Source organism: Hyperolius riggenbachi, chromosome 2 (assembly GCF_040937935.1).
Source record: "Hyperolius riggenbachi isolate aHypRig1 chromosome 2, aHypRig1.pri, whole genome shotgun sequence".
Taxonomy (NCBI): domain Eukaryota; kingdom Metazoa; phylum Chordata; class Amphibia; order Anura; family Hyperoliidae; genus Hyperolius; species Hyperolius riggenbachi.
Genome location: NC_090647.1, coordinates 30723154 through 30742880, shown reverse-complemented (window position 1 = coordinate 30742880; position 19727 = coordinate 30723154). Strand labels below are relative to the sequence as shown.

Genomic DNA, 19727 nt, shown 5'->3' with positions numbered 1-19727 from the left:
CCCCAGATTTTTATTCCAGTCGGGTGGCATGAAAAAGTAGCCGGGTGGGGCGAGATGAGAGAATGCAGGGCCCGTGCTTCTGTGAGCATCTGTGCTTACAGCAGAGAAGAAGGTGAGCCGATGACAGCCGGGTGCTCACCAAAACTAGCTGGGTGGAGCACCCGGCTAAAAGAGCCTGGGGAGAACACTGAGGAGGAATACAGACTAACAGCTTGTACAATTAGCTAGCTGACTTGGGGGTTGATTCACTTTGTAGGACGAGATCCCTGCACTTTGGCCCAATAGGCTATTTGTCAAGTGACAGGCAGCCTATTGGGCCAATCAAAGTGCAGGGATCTCATCCTACAAAGTCACTGGACCCGTCCTACAAAGTAACTGCCACGCTAAGCTGTGCTGCTGAGCAGTGTAGCTTAGTGAATCAACCCCCACTGATTTGTCTGCCAGCCAGATGTAGCTATCAAAAGAGCCACATCTGGCCCCCGAGCCATAGGTCCCCTACCCCTGACTTAGAGACTCAGAAGGAAGGGGACCTCCCTCCTGTCCAATCACGTGACACATAGTGCCTTTTATTAAATGCATGCTGTAATTGGCTGACAGTGAGCACAGCGTAGGTAGCCAATGAAATTGTCTCATGACTGGCTGGCTAGCTCAGCTGAATGCAGCAGCGATGAGAGATTGAAATCTACTACTTAGCGGAAATAAGAGGCTCCAAGTAGGGCATAGATTTCAGTTACCTGCGTCTGGAGGAGGTGTAATGATGGGCTCTGTCTGCATGAGGACAGATGGGGGGTCGCAGGGTTATATACATTACCTGTCCTGAAGTCTTCAGGCATAGAGAGCTGCTCCGCCCCCGTCCTTGGCAGTGCAGCGGCGGCCATGCTTCCGAAGACTGCTGAAGGTCTTCTGAAACCTCCGCCTGCATTGTCACAGCCCGCCCCCAGCTTGGCATTCATCAATCAGGACATGGCAGCTGCATCCTGATTGGTGGCTGGGGGCGGGCTGGGGCCATGCAGGTGGATATGCACAGAGCCCTGGCAGCGATTTGAAAAACAAATTCCCGGGCCAGTCCTGACAGGGAGGCGGATCACTTGCCTGGATGGATATCGTCGGGACAGGTGAGTATTTCACCCCCCAATCCTCCATCATACAGACAGAGCTTGTCATTTTAGGCCCTGTCTATTTTCAATTTAGGTACTCTTGAAAGAGGGCTTCCGGCAAAAAAAAAAAACAGGTCCTGTCTAAATGTGAGGAGGGGGGGGGGGGGTGCTCCATGATCAGGAAATTAGTCCCTCACCATTAAATACTTACCTGATCCGACGTAATCTGTTCTCTGCCCCTCCAGCCATGTTTCCAAAGTCTGCTGAAGTTCTTTTGAAACCTCCGCCTGTGTTGCTGCGGCTGTCGCCAATTAGGCATCGGCTGCCCACCTGGGGGCGGGTCGTAGCAACACAGATGGGCGTGACTAGAGCCTCAGTGGAGATTTTGAAAAACTTGCCACAGCCCCAATTCCAAGAGGCACGTGGTGCGATCACCTTCTGGGAGGAGCTATGGCCACCCAGGTGAGTATTTAACCTGACTCCCCACAGACCTGTAACATAAAGACAGATCCTGGCTTACTTTAGGTAGAGGTTTTTCTCTTTAGTCTTTAATAAACCTGCACACACGATAAATAGATGGCAGGCACGTCTACCTGATCAACCATTCCATCTACTACAAAATGAACTAAGCACAGTTTTGCTGCTTTTGAACTTGAAAACTTTATTTGTCTTTGTGCAGCCGTTGCGGTAGTCCCAGCGTGCAGCATAAGTAGATCTCTGCTGTGTTGTAGCTGGATGACTGATGCAGCAGGTTTATATGCAAGAACACAAGCCTCTCCTCTACATTATAAACACCTGCTTCTGGCACCTGGGCCCCCTCCTCCCCTCCCAGCGGGCCCTGGATAGCACTGTCCCCCGGGCGAGGGGGGGGGGGGGGCTGGAGAATGTCTTTGAGTTCTAGAACAGCAGCAGATAATTAATACCTGTTCCAGCAGAGGCATGAGTCAGCCTTTCTGTTATTTATGGTCTGCAGGGAGAGAGAATGGACAAGGGGGAATGGATTGTGCAAAGTTTCCCTTTGAAAGCCATTTTCCGGGAGATGGTAAACATAGGTGACTGGCCGTCTGTATCGACCGCGCGCCATCCAAGCAGCAAGAGAAGCTACAAGCTCGGCTTAAAGGACAACTGAAGAGAGAGGTATATGGAGGCTGCCATATTTATTTCCTTTTAAGCAAAACCAGTTGCCTGGCTGCCCAGCTGATCCTCTGCCTCTAATACTTTTAGCCATAGACCCTGAACAAGCATACAGCAGATCAGGTGTTTCTGACATTATTGGAAGATCTGACAAGATTATCTGCATGCTTGTTTCAGGTGTTACTCAGACACTACTGCAGCCAAATGGATCAGCAGGGCTGCCAGGCAACTGGTATTGTTTTAGATGGAAATAAATATTTCAGCCTCCATATTCTTCTCACTTCAGTTGCCCTTTAAATAGAGCATACATGAAACGCCTGTATTGAAAGAATATATCTGTCATTCTGTCCATCCAGTCATTGGCTAAGCTTTTCTCAGTCGCCCCAAGCAGAAGAGAGGGCTGGTGAGGTGCTAATAAGTGTGACTTGCAGGCAGATTTAGTACAAATTGTATGCAGCATGGGGGGGAGGCGATCCAGATTGGAAGGCAATGCTTTTGATTGGCCCGGTTATTATTATAATTTAGTATTCTAGCACTGACATCTTCTGCAGCAAAGCACTTTATAGTGTACATAGTCATGTCACTGACTGTCCTCACAGGAGCTCACAGCCTAATCCCTGCCATAGTTTTATGTGCAACATAGTCTAGGGCCAATTTTTAGGTGGAAGCCAATTTATGTTTTTGGGATGGGGGGGGGGGGAGCAGGAGTGCCTGGTGGAAACCTACATTTGCACGGGAAGAACATGTCCAGAGGCGCTTTACTCCCTGATCTAAACTCAAGAGTTTGCTCCAGATACTGCCCGAGGAAGCAGGATTGACCCTGCGAAACATATTTAAAGCACTGTGGAGTAACTGAATACATTTATTGTTGACTATTAATCAACAGAATCTGTGTCTACTTTGAGGAGGTAAGGCCACCACTACCGCCTTTTTTAAACGGCTTTTAACAAACTTTATCCTGTATTGGCGCCTCTGTTCAAACTATCAGTAAAATACAGAATTGGTAATTACACTAAGAAAAGTAATATGAATAAAATGTGTAACAGATTCTAAGACACAAAAGGGTGAGAGAGTCCTGCCCTTGCCAGCTTACAATGTAAAGCAGTAGGGGGACAAGAGGTGGAGTAGTATACAATATTCACACCTTGAGGCAGTGGGGTTTATATTATCTTGTAGGAATGCAACCTGGCCAGAGGTTAAATGGGGAACTGGGCTAGGGTAGAGCGTGTGCTTGACGGAAAAGGGGAGTTTTGAGGGCACGTTTAAAGAGATCAAAGGTTGGAGAGCGACAGATGTGTTGTGGAAGTGGATTCCAGAGGAGGGGTGAGGCATGTGGGAAACCTTGTACACGTGAATGTGAGGTAATAGAGGAGGACAATGTGCAGATCTGAGATTGGGATTGGGTTGGTATCTGGAAATTAGTGAGGAGATGTACCGGGGAGAGAGATTGTGGAGAGCTTTGTAGGTTAGGGTTAGGAGTTTGAATTGGATCCTCTGGTTAATTGGTAGCCAATGAAGAGCTTCATAAAGAGGAGCAGCAGAGGAAGAGCAAGAAGAGAGATGAATGAGACGAGCAGCGAAGTTCAGTACAGTATTTTCCTGTAAATCTGTCTAAACTTTAATAAAGTTGTCTGTTTCAGAAAAGAAAAAAAAAAAAAAAAACATGAAAAGGGCTCCTGGGAATTGGGCACTGGGGATGTCCTGTGTGCTCAGATGCTGACACAATGTCCATCCCTCTCTTGTTTCCGCAGTGTGTGGACCAGTTGACGAAGGTCCAGATGGAGCTACAGGAGACAGTGAAGGATTTAGCCAAGGCCAAGAAGAAGTACTTTGAGGCCGAGCAGATGGCCCATGCAATGCGGGAGAAAGCCGACATCGATGCCAAGTGAGTCGCCTGCGCCTAATATTATTAGCGGACGACACGTCCCACTGACAATCGCTCATTCATCCCCGGCACTTGGCTGCGTCTGGCCTGCGGAAGGGGCTCGAGGTCTGGCTGGCCACGCTCCAGCGATGTCCGACCTGCATCCCACAAGCCAAACACACCGGCTCATTAGCTCTGCCGCCTCTGTTGTGAGGTTAAAGGGAACCTGTTATGTCACAAAGAGGGCCTGACTGATGCCTGTGAGGGTTCTCGTTCACCTAGGCCCTGGTGTATCCAGAAAACAAAGTTGTTCTGCTGTGAACTGAAGAGGAGGTCGCTCATGCTAGTGGCAAAACATTGTTTACAATAGAAAAAAAAATGCCAGTTTGAATCAACTTTATTTTTTTCTTTGGATAGAGAAAACTGTTTTCCAGCCAATGAGCAGCACCTTGTGGCAGCCTCAAGTAGGTGCAGCAATTCTCAAGATTTGTTTCTGTTCATCTGGGGAGTGGGGACACTTTACTGCCTGATGCTAGATACAAACCATACAGTTTTCTAACAGATTTACCTGCCAGATCGATTTTTTTCCAACAAGTCCGATCTGAATTCTTATCGATCTTCCCATTGTTTTTCCGATTGATTTCCGTTCACTTTTATGGAAATCGAATGGAAAATCGATCGAAATTCAGATCGAACATGGTGGAAAAAATCGAAAATTGTGTCGTGTGTACGTAGCGTCAAGCAAACCTAAACTCAGAACTTCCTCTCTACTATAAAACATAAGCAACAGCGTAATAACCTTGAGGCTGCATTCAAGTCACAACGCAGCATTACAACAAAATGCAAAAAAAAAGAAGGTGGTATTGCACATTAACGATGTGTTACCGTTGCATGCAGTACGTACAGTGAAGCATACAGGCAATGAAAAGTATGCTTCCCTGTACCTGGTAATATGTGCATTTACAGGTAACGTACTGCAGCAGTGTGTTACCATAACGCTACATGTTACAAAGCAACGCTAACATTGCACTGTGACCGTCCCATAGGATTAGCACTGCAGTGCGGTAACCTGGGTCATAAGACCTTATATTGCAGCTCCGCAACGTCCCACTGTGAATGCAGGCTGAAAGTACAACATTTCTTTGTTACAGCTGATACAAATCCTGCAATAAATCTGCAGTGTGTCTACTTCCTGCTTTCATATGTGCAGACATAGGGTTAACATCCTGTGTTTACAAATTAGCTTCTCTGCCGAGGCAGCCGGGTGACACAGCTGAGAGAGCAAATTACAGTTGTGATTAGTCACAGCTGAAGGGGAATTAGACAGGCTAAACTCTCTAAATACATACAGGGTGCATTTCTCTATGTTTTCCTCCTACCGTGTGCAAGAGTTCAGGTCCACTTTAATGGCTTTAGGTGCCCGTTCATTACTTGAATTTCAGTATCAATATCCAGCCATTTCAATCATAATGATCGAATCCTGCAAATATGGAAAGTGCAACATGGTCACCCCCCCGAGTCTACCTAGATGTACACACACTCTCGTGTAGTGTATGTGTCATAGTCTAGGGCCAATTTAGGGGAAAGCCAATTAACTTATCTGTATGTTTTTGGGATGTGTGAGGAAACCGGAGTGCCCAGAGGAAACCCACACAGACACGGGACGAACATGCAACCTCCGTGCAGATAGTGCCCAGGCTGGGATTTGAACCAGGGGCCCAGCGCTGCAAGGCAAGATTTCTTTATGCAGCTAATTCAGTCAGAAACATCTGATATGCTTGTTCAGGGGCTATGGCTCAAGGTGCTGAAAGGCAAGGTGAGCGTGCTAACCACTACGCCACCTTACGTTACTCTGTAGCAATCGCAACCCTGGATGGAGCGCTGCAAAAGCAGCAATCCTGGCTGCAAGGAGGCAAAGGCTTGTACAGCAAAGATCAGGTCTCACCCACCCTACCTACAGAGATTGTGTGGGGCTAAAAGCGATCCCACGACAACTATGGGGAATCAGCTCAGTTCCATTTGCGCCGATGAGGTATTAGGATTGCCGCATTGCCAGATAAGTGCACAGTGACCCCTCATGCTGGGAATACACGTTACGTTTTCCGCGTTCGATTCTCCGCGCGGAATTGAATGGCTAACAAATCGCGCGGAGAATCGAACGCGGAAAACGTAACGTGTATTCCCAGCATTACAGAGTCACGGTAAACAGGACAAGGTCATTTGTTAGTGAAAGAAATATTGTACAGCTAGTCTCACTGTAGCCATTGCGGTTAGGAAAGTGTTAATTTATGTCTGGATGCTGGAGATAGCTTTCTGCATGGCACACAGCTTTCCTAAACCCGCCCGGGCCCCCCTGCGGCGTGCAGCAAGAATGTGGCCCTATCTCCATTCCACAGAGCCGCACTGGGACAAAAGCCTCATTTCCTCTCATAGAATCTGATCCCCGCACCGGGCAGCAGTTATTCACAAGCCGGGCACTTATCTCACCTTCCATCTCTATTGTATGTGTGGGGAGGAAGTTGGTCCCCCCTCTGTCTGCCAGCAATGCCAGCCTGTGTCTGCCTCATGGGTATGTACTGACACTGCAGGCCATGATAAAGCCACACTGAACACCGCCTATAATCACAGCGTTACTGTAATTCCTGCAGGCCTATCTCAAAAATACACAGCTCCGTATTGGACCAATCCGATAGAGCAGGATCATTGGTCCGTTTCGTAGCCGCATAAATTTGTTTAAAATCTGCATCGTTTCAAAATCGCTAACATCTTCATCACACCTCTCCCTCACTGTACAAGGAATGTTTTCGCTGCTGAGGTCTGTGCCATTCTCTGAGAGATTTCTCTACTTCCTGTCTGGGCAGGAAGTGGAGGACTTCCTTACAGAGGAAGACAAAGCAAAGCAATATTAAGTACAAGAATGGCTCTTACCACTTATAAACCTGCCTGGAAATCATATATAAGCCATGTATGCAGCTGCACTTGGAGTCCTGAGATGCTGCTGGCTGTAAGCTTGTCCTCCAGGTGACCCGGCGCTGGATTACGGTCTCTGGGTGAAAGGATGCCGGATTATCTGGCCCTATGTTCTCCTGGCTTTCCAGGCGTCTCCTCTGGATGTCTGAGGTCAGGAAATCCCTCCGATCCATAACTGAATAAAGGACTAGCACATAAAATGTTAAATGCATGTGTATTAGTTGTACATTTGTCCCAGGATAAAATGCATTATAAATGTTTTACCGAGGAGCTGTCAGCCATACTATCTTAGAAAAATAAAACACATATAAAAGTAGATAAATACTTGCTCTACTTACATAACAGATGTATTGCACTGTCCACGTTTTGATTTTATTGATTTTTCTGCAATAAAAAAAGACAAAATCCTTCTTAGCATTTCCCATTTTAAGTGTGGCTATTTTGAAGCCAATCCTGATGTCATTTCCTCCCTTACTCTCCTCTGCCTGATTTGCCCGCGCTTCACTATAGAAAGTGCATTGTCTCAGCATGAGAAATATTGGCCAATCAGAGAGGAACAGAGGTGTGGGAGGGGAAAACAGGAGGGAAAGAGGCTTCCGCCAATCAGGCTGCATTAGTTAAGTCTGAAGGGAAGCAGAGAAGCAAAAAAGGACAACCCAGCATGCCCTGCATCTTCCTTTTTGTGTACCAAATTTTGTTTGTAAAAAATAAGTCGGGTAAACTGGGGAATGATCATTTATCAACAAGAAAAGTAATAGAGATTTTAACTTTTGGATTGCCTGGTTAGCATCCTTATTACTTGTTTACCAGATAAAAATAAAGAATTGATTTTTTATTTTATGCCCGACAGTTACACTTTAAAGCAGACCTGAACTCGGAATTTCCTCTCTGCTCTAAAAGATAAGCAGCAGCATAATAACATTTAAAGAAAAACATTTCTTTGTTACAGCGATACAAATCCTGCAATAAATCTCTAGTGTTTCTACCTCCTGCTTTCATGGAAGCAGACATAGGGTTAACATCCTGTGTTTTCAAATTAGCCTCTCTGCCATGGCAGGCAGCTGACACAGCAGAGAGATCAAATTACGCTTGTGATTAGTCACAGATGAGAGGGAATTGTACAGGCTAAATTCTCTAAATACATACAGGGGGGGTTTTCTCTCTGTTTTTCTTCAGTCCTGCGCAAGAGTTCAGGTCCACTTAAACTTATTATTTTTATTTATTTATAAAGCGCCAACATATTCCGTGGCGCTGTACAATGTAAGAAAACAAATATGGGATACATAATGATACAGACAATGATATACATTAAATATAAACACTGATACAAGATACAGCACTGCTGATTACAATTTGATTTACCATGATGACTAAAATGTATAAATGTCTAACAGTGTGCAAGCAATTAAATTATTAACATTCAATGATACAAAAGGGTGAGAGCCCTGCCCTTGCGAGCTTACAATCTAAAGGAATGGGGTGGAAACAAGAGGTGGGGAAGTATACAGTATATATACAGGCAGTGCGTAATTAGGTTATTTAGTGGGTGCATGGTCTAAGCTAGAGAATATACTTTTCGGAAAAGGTGGGTTTTGAGAGATCGTTTAAAGATTTCTAAGGTAGGAGAGTGGCGGATGTGTTGTGGAAGGGCATTCCAGAGGAGGGGTGAGGCAAGTGAGAAGTCTTGTACACGTGAATGTGAGGAGGTAATTGTAGAAGAGGATAAAAGAAGCTTGTGTGCAGATCTGAGATTGGGGTTGGGTTGGTATCTGGAGACTAGTGAGGAGATGTACAGGGGAGAGAGATTGTGGAGAGCTTTGTAGGTTAGGTTAAGAGTTTGAACTGAATCCTTTGGTTGATTGGTAGCCAGTGAAGAGCTTGACAGAGAGGATCAGCAGAGGAAGAGCGAGAGGAGAGATGCTAGTCTGTTAGTTGGAAGTCCACCAAGCAATGTATTGCAATAGTCCAATCGAGATATAATAAGAGCATGTACTAACATTTTGGTTGTGTCATGGGAGAGAAAAGGTCGGATACGTGCTATGTTTTTCAGTTGGAAATGGCAGGAGCTGGTTAGGGAGTTAATGTGAGGAGTAAATGAGAGAGAAGAATCAAATATTACCCCTAAGCACCGTGCTTTGGGAACTGATGTTATAGACGTGTTGTTAACATTGTAATATCAGGCAAAGGGGTGGACAGGGATGGTGGAAAGACTATTAGTTCAGTTTTATTCATATTAAGTTTTAAGAAGCGAGAGGACATGAAAGAGGAAATAGCGGACAGGCAATCGGGAACCCGTGTGAGGAGGGAGTTAAGGTCTGGGGCCGAGAGGTACAGTTGTGTATCGTCTGCATATAGGTGGTATTGGAAACCAAATGAGCTGATTAAGCTACCAAGACTGTGCATGTAAACTTAGGCACAGTTCTGATAGCCGTTTGCTGTCGGCTGCACCAGATTCCGCAGATGAGCAGATTTTCCCTGTGAAAGGAAAGCTTTCAGCACTTGCTGTATATATTTCCCTAGCATATGTCAGCAGTTATATCCTTTACTGAAGAGTAGCGCAGTTTGTTTCTATAACATGTCTTCGTCTTGCTTGTCTGTCAACAAACTCCAGACATATGTTGGCAGTTAAATGAGAGAGAATCATCCTAACCGATAAATACAATATTTATGTTTACAGCACATTTGTTTCTCAGCCTTCTGCTTCCTATAACAGAGCCGCCATCGGCTCAAGCAGTCATCCCACACATTGTTTACCGCAAATCGCAAGGTACCGCGCATTGTTTACTGCAAACCTGTCCTCCAATCGTACATCAAATATCTGAGATCTCGTAGCTACAGACATGCCACCCACAGTATGTTTCTAGTGTTACTTCTTCCGCATAACTCATTTCTGCTTTCTGTTTTAGCTTTGCTTAGTTTTTTGATACATGGAAGCTGCCATCTTGGTGGTGACATCAGCACTGTTTACAGCAGTTTGGGCAACCGGTTCTTCACTGCTGGTGTAGAGAAAACTCGCCTTGTTGTCTAACAGTCTGTCATAAAAGTCCTGAGTAGGACAGTTCTGTTTTTTAAGAAGCGATTGAAGCTAATGTGAGCAGGAAGTGGCTGTTTCTCCTAAATAGCTATTGACTCCTACGCAGAACTCTGTGCAATGTTGATATAGATCTCTATAAATCAGTTTTTTGTCTTATTGGATATATTTTGTTCCAGATATATATGTAGGCAGGAGTATATGTTCCCCAGTATATATAGCCAGGGGTATATATGCACAATAAATTTAGCCAGGGGGTATATGTGCTCCAGTATATATGTAGGCAGGGGTGTTTTGTGCCCAGTAAATGTAATCAGGGGATATATGTGCCCAGTAAATGTAGGCAGGGGTGTATGTGCACAGTATATGTAGCCAGTGGTTATATGTGCCCAGTATATGTAGTCAGGGGTATGTGTGCCCCAGTATATATAGCCAGGGGTATATGTGCCCAGTAAACTTAGCCAGGGGTATATGTGCCCAGTAAACTTAGCCAGGGGTATATGTGCCCAGTAAACTTAGCCAGGGGTATATGTGCCCAGTAAACTTAGCCAGGGGTATATGTGCACAGCATATGTAGGCAGGGGTATATGTGCACAGTATATATGTAGGCAGGGGTATATGTGCACAGAATATATGTAGGCAGGAGTATATGTTCCCCAGTATATATAGCCAGGGGTATATATGCACAATAAATTTAGACAGGGCGTATATGTGCTCCAGTACATATGTAGGCAGGGGTGTTTTGTTCCCAGTAAATGTAGTCAGGGGGTATATGTGCACAGTATATGTAGGCAGGGGTATATGTTCCCCAGTATATATAGCCAGGGGTATATGTGCCCCAGTATATATAGCCAGGGGTATATGTGCCCAGTAAACTTAGCCAGGGGTATATGTGCCCAGTAAACTTAGCCAGGGGTATATGTGCACAGCATATGTAGGCAGGGGTATATGTGCACAGAATATATGTAGGCAGGAGTATATGTTCCCCAGTATATATAGCCAGGGGTATATATGCACAATAAATTTAGACAGGGGGTATATGTGCTCCAGTACATATGTAGGCAGGGGTGTTTTGTTCCCAGTAAATGTAGTCAGGGGGTATATGTGCACAGTATATGTAGGCAGGGGTATATGTTCCCCAGTATATATAGCCAGGGGTATATGTGCCCCAGTATATATAGCCAGGGGTATATGTGCCCAGTAAACTTAGCCAGGGGTATATGTGCCCAGTAAACTTAGCCAGGGGTATATGTGGCCAGTAAACTTAGCCAGGGGGTATATGTGCCCAGTATATATGTAGGCAGGGGTATATGTGCCCCAGTATATATAGCCAGGGGTATATGTGCCCAGTAAACTTAGCCAGGGGTATATGGGCCCAGTAAACTTAGCCAGGGGTATATGTGCCCTGTAAACTTAGCCAGGGGGTATATGTGCCCAGTATATATGTAGGCAGGGGTATATGTGCACCAGTATATTATAGCCAGGGGTATATGTGCACCAGTATATTATAGCCAGGGGTATATGTGCACAGTAAATGTAGGCAGTGGTATATGTGCACATTATATATTTAGGCAGGGGTATATGTGCTCCAGTATATATAGCCAGGAGTATATGTGTCCAGTAAATGTAGTCAGGGGGTATATGTGCCCATTAAATGTAACCAGGGGGTATATGTGCCCAAGCATATGTAGTCAGGGGGTATATGTGCACAGTATATGTAGGCAGGGGTATATGTGCACAGTATATGTAGGCAGGGGTATATGTGCACAGTATATGTAGGCAGGGGTATATGTGCACAGTATATATGTAGGCAGGGGTATATGTGCACAGTATATATGTAGGCAGGAGTATATGTTCCCCAGTATATATAGCCAGGGGTATATATGCACAATAAATTTAGCCAGGGGGTATATGTGCTCAGTATATGTAGGCAGGGGTATATGTGCACAGTATATGTAGCCAGTGGTTATATGTGCCCAGTATATGTAGTCAGGGGTATATGTGCCCCAGTATATATAGACAGGGGTATATGTGCCCAGTAAACTTAGCCAGGGGTATATGTGCCCAGTAAACTTAGCCAGGGGTATATGTGCCCAGTAAACTTAGCCAGGGGTATATGTGCCCAGTAAACTTAGCCAGGGGTATATGTGCCCAGTAAACTTAGCCAGGGGTATATGTGCCCAGTAAACTTAGCCAGGGGTATATGTGCCCAGTAAACTTAGCCAGGGGTATATGTGCCCAGTATATATAGCCAGGGGTATATGTGCCCAGTAAACTTAGCCAGGGGTATATGTGCCCAGTAAACTTAGCCAGGGGTATATGTGCCCAGTAAACTTAGCCAGGGGTATATGTGCCCAGTAAACTTAGCCAGGGGTATATGTGCCCAGTAAACTTAGCCAGGGGTATATATGTCCAGTAAACTTAGCCAGGGGTATATGTGCCCAGTATATATAGCCAGGGGTATATGTGCCCAGTAAACTTAGCCAGGGGTATATGTGCCCAGTAAATGTAGTCAGTGGTATATGTGCCCAAGTATATGTTGTCAGGGGGTATATGTGCACAGCATATGTAGGCAGGGGTATATGTGCCCAGTAAATGTAGTCAGGGAGTATATATGTAGGCAGAGGATATATGTGCCCAGTAAATGTAGTCAGGGAGTATATATGTAGGCAGGGGTATATGTGCACTAGTGTGTGTATATATATATATATATATATATATATATTTGCCAGTCATAATGTGGTTGGTTCAGGCTGGAGAGGAGGTCAGCTGAGTATAATTACCTCCTCCGCACTTCTTCCGCTTCTGCCGCTCGATCCACGCCCTGGTCGGGAGAAATCCAGGTCGGGCTTCTGTGCTGCGGGAGGATGACGTCACCGGCGCTCCTCAGCGTGAACGGGGCGTGCGCATTAGGGCTCACTCTACTGCGCATGCGTCCCCCAAGCTAGGCTTGTACGCTTAGCAGCGTGGAAGCGCTGCAAGCGTACAAAGTAACAACTTGAGCTGCTCATGCCCCGCAACAAGAAGGGCATGAGCCGGCGGCCATCTTGGATATCTCCCGGGGGAAAAATATAAAAATAACATAAATAAGGCACACAACAGCGGCGAAAATAGAGGTAAAGTGATTTCCTCTATAAAAGCTATTGAAATATATATAATTTGTGTGTTAGCTTTCATCTCTGGTTCCCTTTAAAGTGGAACTTTAGCTGTGCGGTTGTAACAGGTGTGACTGGTACAGGGAAGAGCAGAATTTCTGTCAATCAGGGACGAAACTAGGCTGCTTGGGGCTGTCCCCACCCCCTGGAAAAACTCAGTGGGGCCCCATGCTTAAAAATTAACTATCAGGCATAAAATCAAAAATCAATTTTTTATTTTTATCTGGTAAACAAGTAATAAGGATGCTAACCAGGCAATACAAAAGTTAAAATCACTATTACTTTTCTTGTTGATAAATGATCATTCTCCAGTTTACCTGACTCTTATTTGGTACACACAACATTTGGTACACACAACATTTGGTACACAAAAAGGAAGTTGCAGGGCATGCTGGGTTGTCCTTTTTTGCTTCTCTGCTTCCCCTCATGCAGGCTTATTGGCTGAAGCCTCTTTCCCTCCTGTTTTCCCCTCCCACACCTCTGTTACTCTCTGATTGGGCAATATTTCTTATGCTGAGACAATGCACTTTCTATAGTGAAGAACAGGAAAATCAGGCAGAGGAGAGTAAGGGGGAAATTACATCAGGATTAGCTTCAAAATAGCCACAGTTAAAATGGGAAATGCTAAGGTGGATTTTCTCTTTTTGTTTACTGTAGAAAAATCACTAAAATCAAAACGTGGACAGTGCAATTCATGTGTTATGTAAGTAGAGCAAGTATTTAGCTACTTATATATGGGGGGGGGGGGGGGGTGGTTTCTGAGATAGTACCGTATGGCTGACAGCTCCTCCTGCCCACCTCCAAGTGTGGCCTGTCTGGGGCCCCCCTACAAATACTGCAGCTGCAGCCTTCCGCTTTATGAAGATGTTTCCGGCGTTCGCGGGGCCTTTAGTCTACTGTGTAGAATCCTGATAGTTCCGGGTCCCCATAACGTCACTGATATAACATATCACTGTTTGTGTAACACTAACTGAATCCAGCTGTGTCACTTATTACCATGTATTTTTTTCTCTTTTCCCTGCAGATCCAAACTTAGCTTGTTCCAGTCCAGGATAAGTTTACAGAAGGCCAATGTGAAGGTAATCGCCTGTATATGTTACATTAACAATGTCATTATGTTGCCTTATTCTAATTGTGCAAGTCTAGATGCAAAGATAAAAATACATCATATGTGACCTACCTTAAAGGATACCCGAAGCGACGGACACATGTGTATGTACAGTGCCTAGCACACAAATAACTAGGCTGTGTTCCTTTTTTCTTTCTCTGCCTGAAAGAGTTAAACATCAGGTATGTAAGTTGCAGCTCCTGTCTGAGTCAGGACTGTGTGACCCTCAGCGATAAGAAATTATACCTATAAAACGCTTTCCTAGCAGAAAATGGCTTCCGAGAGCAAGAAAGAGATAGAAAGGGTCAATAGTTCATATATTTTAGCTCTGGCATACTTCAATAAATGTGTCATTGAGCAAAAACAATAAAACAGTAAAAACTTAAAAAGTAGATTTAAATATAAAATAAAACTGTGGGATATCTAAAGTCATTTTTAGGAGAAGGAAGATAGATGCAATTGTTTATCTCATTAGTTTATTTTCACCTCAGGTGTTCTTTAAAGCGGACCTGAACTCAGAACTTCCTCTCTGCTCTAAAAGATAAACCGCATAATAACCATTAATGAAAAACATTTCTTTGTTACAGCTGATACAAATCCTGCAATAAATCTGCAGTGTGTCTACTTCTTGCTTTTATGGAAGCATACATAGGGTTAACATCCAGTGTTTACCAATGAGCTGCTCAGCCAAGGCAGCCAGCTGCCACAGCTTAGAGATCAAATTACAGTGGTGATAAATCAGGGGGATTTAGACAGGCTAAACTCTCTAAATACACACAGGGTGCATTTCTCTATGTTTTCCTTTTGTCCTGTGCAAGAGTTCAGGTCCACTGTAAAACAATACTGAAGCAAGCTGAAAAAAACAAAGTTAGATGCTCACCTATGGAGAAGGAAGGTTCTTCCCTGTCCTCTCAGCATTCCCCTGTTCCATCGTCAGCCCCGCTGAAGTTCCCCAAGCAGCGTGGTGCAATACGTCTTCGTCTTTCTCTGGCAGCGTTTGGAAGTACTTGCATCCCCAAGACGAGCGGATCCATACTGGGCACTCGGGAGTCCAGGCTCGTGCATGCGCAGTACGGATACGCCCATCTACAGAAGCACTCAGGGACAGGAGTGCTTCCAGTACTTTCCCAGGAGTCCCGCAGGCGCAGAAATTCAGTGAGGGGCGGTGCGGGAACACTGGGGAGGAGAGAGGACAGGGAAGGCTCTATGGATCTAGAGCCTTCCTTCTCCATAAGTAAATATCTAAAGGTGCCCATACATTTACTCGATTTCCCGCCGATAGATTTGTCGATCGATTCCACCGATCTGTCTAGGCAGAAACCGTTGCTCGATCACCAGCGGGTCAGGAATGCGTCGTTAGCGGCATTGATTCGGTGACGACCGACGCAGCAATAATCTCACCGCCGGCTCTAGTCCTCGAGTCCGTGCTGTCCCTTTCTACAGCTGGCCTTCTTCACTTCCTGTCCCGTTCTGTGACCAGCGGAAGTTCAAACAGTAGAGGGCGGGACGGGACAGGAAGTGCAGAGCAGATGAAGAAGACCAGCCGGAGAAAGGGACAGCACGGACCCGGGGACTAGAGCCGGGGGAACAGGTAATGCATTGCTGCTGGTGAGGGGAGCAGGAGCGAAGGCAGCGGTAGCTCCACAGATTGTGAATCGATTTCAGCATGAAATCTGTGTGCAGTGTATGGGCAGCCATTAAATCCCTCTCTGATTAGATTTGATCAGACAGGGATCTATCTGTTGGTCGATCTGGTGGCACTGAACCAGTGCATGATTAAGTCTTATTTTTGCAGCTCGTGATCGTTTTCATACATTTGTGCTTCATCTATCGGGAAAACTTAGCAGTCGCAGCAATCTCATTGATTTTGAAACCGATCTCTGTTGAAATCTGATTGGAGTAGAGTTGTGCGAGGCTGGAAGCATGCTAGTAATGCAGAAAAACAGGCGTTTTCTGCATTGTGCATTTTTGGGGGGTTTTCTGCGTTTTTAGTGTGTTTGCATTTTAAATGCATTTTTTTTTCATACATTTTCTTGTGCATTTCGCGTTTTCATTTTTTATTCATTTTCCTAATCAATGGAATGTAGGTAGAAAAAAACAGCCTTGTAAAAGTATTACCTTTTAATGGCTAACTGATAAAGTTAAATAATGCAAGCTTTCTGGGATCTAGTCCCCAGGAAGCTTGCATTATTTAACTTTATCAGTTAGCCATTAAAAGGTAATACTTTTACAAGACTTTGTTTTTTTCTACCTACATATATTGTTTGGCTAATGCTGGGAATACACCATACAATATTCTGTTAGATTATTCTGTTAGATTTCCTATCAGAATGCATAATTAGATTATTTTCTGTAGAGATTGGTCATTATATCTGGTGCGTTGTCTTCTGCTTATCTCCTGCTGAGTAGAACAATGCCTAATTGCTCGGCAGATAGATGGTTAGATAGATAATTTCCAACATGTTGAACTTTATCTATCTGGCAGGTGAATCTAAAGGTAGCCATACACTGGTCGATTTGCCATCAGATTCAACCAACAGATAGATCCCTCTCCCTTTACTGCAAACAGATTGTGAATCGATTTCAGCCTAAAGCAGGCCATACACTGGCCCGATTTGCGCCCGTTTCGACAGCAGATTCGATCACTGGGATCGAATCTGCTGCCAATCGTTCACGCTACACGCCGAATTTCGATCCATTTCGTCCGATCCCGTCGATCGTGCCGTGCGGAAAATAACCGTCGATCGCCCGCGGGTAAAGAGCGCATCGCTAGCGGCGTTCGAGTGCCCGACGACCGACGCAATAGAGCCCGCATACATTACCTGCTCCGCCGGCGCGACTGCAGTCTCCCGGTCACCGCTGCTCCGTCTGCGCTCTGGTCTCCAGGTCCGGCATGCCTCACTTCTTCTAGCCCGGCAGGAAGTTTAAACAGTAGAGCGCCCTCTACTGTTTAAACTTCCTGCCGGGCTAGAAGAAGTGAGGCATGCCGGACCTGGAGACCAGAGCGCAGACGGAGCAGCGGTGACCGGGAGACTGCAGTCGCGCCGGTGGAGCAGGTAATGTATGCGGGCGGGCGGGGGCAGCAGCAGCAGTACCACCACAACAGATTGTGAACGGTTTCAGGCTGAAATCGGTTCACAATCTGTTTGCTGTAAAGGTAGCCATACGATCCCTCTCTGATCAGATTCGATCAGAGAGGGATCTATCTGTTGGTCGAATCTGATGGCAAATCGACCAGTGTATGGCCACCTTAAAACTGATCTTCTGCTGAGCTGCCGCTGTCGCCTGTCCCCATCCCCCCCCCCCCCCCCCCCCCCCAAACATTACCTGAAGCCTGGTCCCGGGCATCTTCTCCGCATCACGTCCCGACTCCCGGCAGGCATCTTCTCCGCATCACCTTCTGCATCACGGCATCCGTGTATAACTTTCTGTCACTCCAGTGACAGCGGAAGTTAAAATAGAGCACCCTCTATTTGTACTTCCGCTGTCACTGCAGTGACACAGGAAGTTATACACGGATGCCGTGATGCAGAAGGTGATGCGGAGAAGATGCCTGCCGGGAGGTGATGCGGAGAAGATGCCGGGAGCTAGCTTCAGGTAATGTATACCTGCGTCGATCGTGCGTCGATCGTACGCCGCTAGCGATGCGCTCCCTACCCACGAGCGATCAACGGTAATTTCCCGCACGGAGCGATCGACGGGACCGATCTATTTCGGGGCGAAATAGATTGAAGTTTAGCGTGAACGATGTGACAGCAGATTCGATCCCAGTGATCGAATCTGCTGTCGATCGGCGGGTAATCGGCCTAGTGTATGGCCAGCTTAACAGAAAATTGTATGGTGTATTCCCAGCATAACACGGTACAGAAACCTTTTTACTACTAATCAATGGAACAAATTACAAAAACATTTTTTATTTTTTTACAAAAGAAAGCATTTAAAAACGCATACCTCTGCATCTCTCTATTGAGATAAATTATGTCCATTTATACATGAATTTTTTAACCATAATTCAGCAAGGTTTGCGTTTCTAGAAAGCACATGTATGCGATTTTACATGCGGCCCATAGACCTTCATCAGTGGCAGAAGAGCTAGCGTTTCTGCCTAGTATGTTCCCTGCCTAAAGATGAACATTAATGGTCCATATTTTTACTATCATATTTTTCATAAGATCATTCAGATTGAAAGAAAAGATCCTATTTAATCGATCCTCACTACTACAGAATACAACTTGCGATCAGATCTCCACCAGTTATGATCATAGTTATGAAAAAAGTCAGCCAAGCGAAACAAAACGATCGATAATGTGATCGTTCAGGATCGGTTGGGCCCATCAGCCTCTCTGTTTTTATGCACTATGATCTGGTTAATCGCTTTGAAAATACTAAAACCGTTATTGGGCACCTTAAAGGACATCCAGTGTGACATAAGATAGACATGTGTATGTACAGTGCCTAGCACACAAATAACTATGCTGTGTTCCTTTTCTCTTTCTCTGCCTGAAAGAGTTAAATATCAGGTATGCAAGTGACAGTTTCTGTCCGGGTCGGTACTGGGACTATAATGTAACTCTCACTAATAAGGAATTGCAGCCATAAAACACTTTCCTGGCAGTAAATGGCTTTGAGAGTAGGAAAGAGATAAAAATTGTCAATAGTTCACAGATTTTTAGCTCCGGCATACGTCAATGAATGTCATTGAGAAGAGGCCATAAAACAGTAAAAACTTTTTTTTAAAAAAAGGAGATTTAAATATAAAATAAAACTGTGGGATAGCTAGAAAAGTCATTTTCAGCAGGAGGAGGATGGATGCAATTATATATCTCATTAGTTAATTTTAACCTCGGATGTCCTTTAAGGCGGTGGATTGACTCCCCAATCAGATCGAATAAAACATTCCATTTTTATATTTTTCTATCAGATTTTTCCGACACATCTGATCAGATTTTATCAAAATAAATGAAAAATCTTATCATTTTTTTTCTTAAACTGAAAATCACTTTTATAAAAAAAAAAAAACACAGTAAAATCGATCAGTTTGATTGTATCATGTGTGGCCACCTTCAGCAGGTTTTTGGGAAAGACCATTAATCCTATATACTGTATGTAAAGCCCATTCTTATTGAAGGTTTCTCTCTGTGCAGTTAAAAGCTCGGAGACAAGAATGCAACGCCAAGGCCACGCATGCCCGCAACGACTATCTCCTCACCCTGGCAGCTGCAAACGCCCACCAGGACCGCTACTATCACACGGACCTGGCCAATACCATGAAGGTGAGTCCATCTAGCCCTCCACTGATATCTGTTATGCATGTGAGTTGCATGCAATTTGTGCTTATAATGATAGTAAAGTAACTACAGTGTGTGCT

General features: G+C 45.0%; 1 protein-coding gene across 4 annotated transcripts in view; it reads left to right on the top strand.

The window, feature by feature from the left end:
* Positions 1-19727, top strand: part of FCHSD2 (FCH and double SH3 domains 2) — a 226027-nt gene that overhangs the window by 144668 nt on the left and 61632 nt on the right. For all 4 annotated transcript variants that reach the window (XM_068266595.1, XM_068266593.1, XM_068266594.1 and 1 more), the window contains exons 6-8: positions 3983-4116; positions 14276-14330; positions 19504-19632. In XM_068266595.1, coding sequence (XP_068122696.1) covers positions 3983-4116; positions 14276-14330; positions 19504-19632 — 318 coding nt within the window. The remainder of the gene's footprint in view (positions 1-3982; positions 4117-14275; positions 14331-19503; positions 19633-19727) is intronic.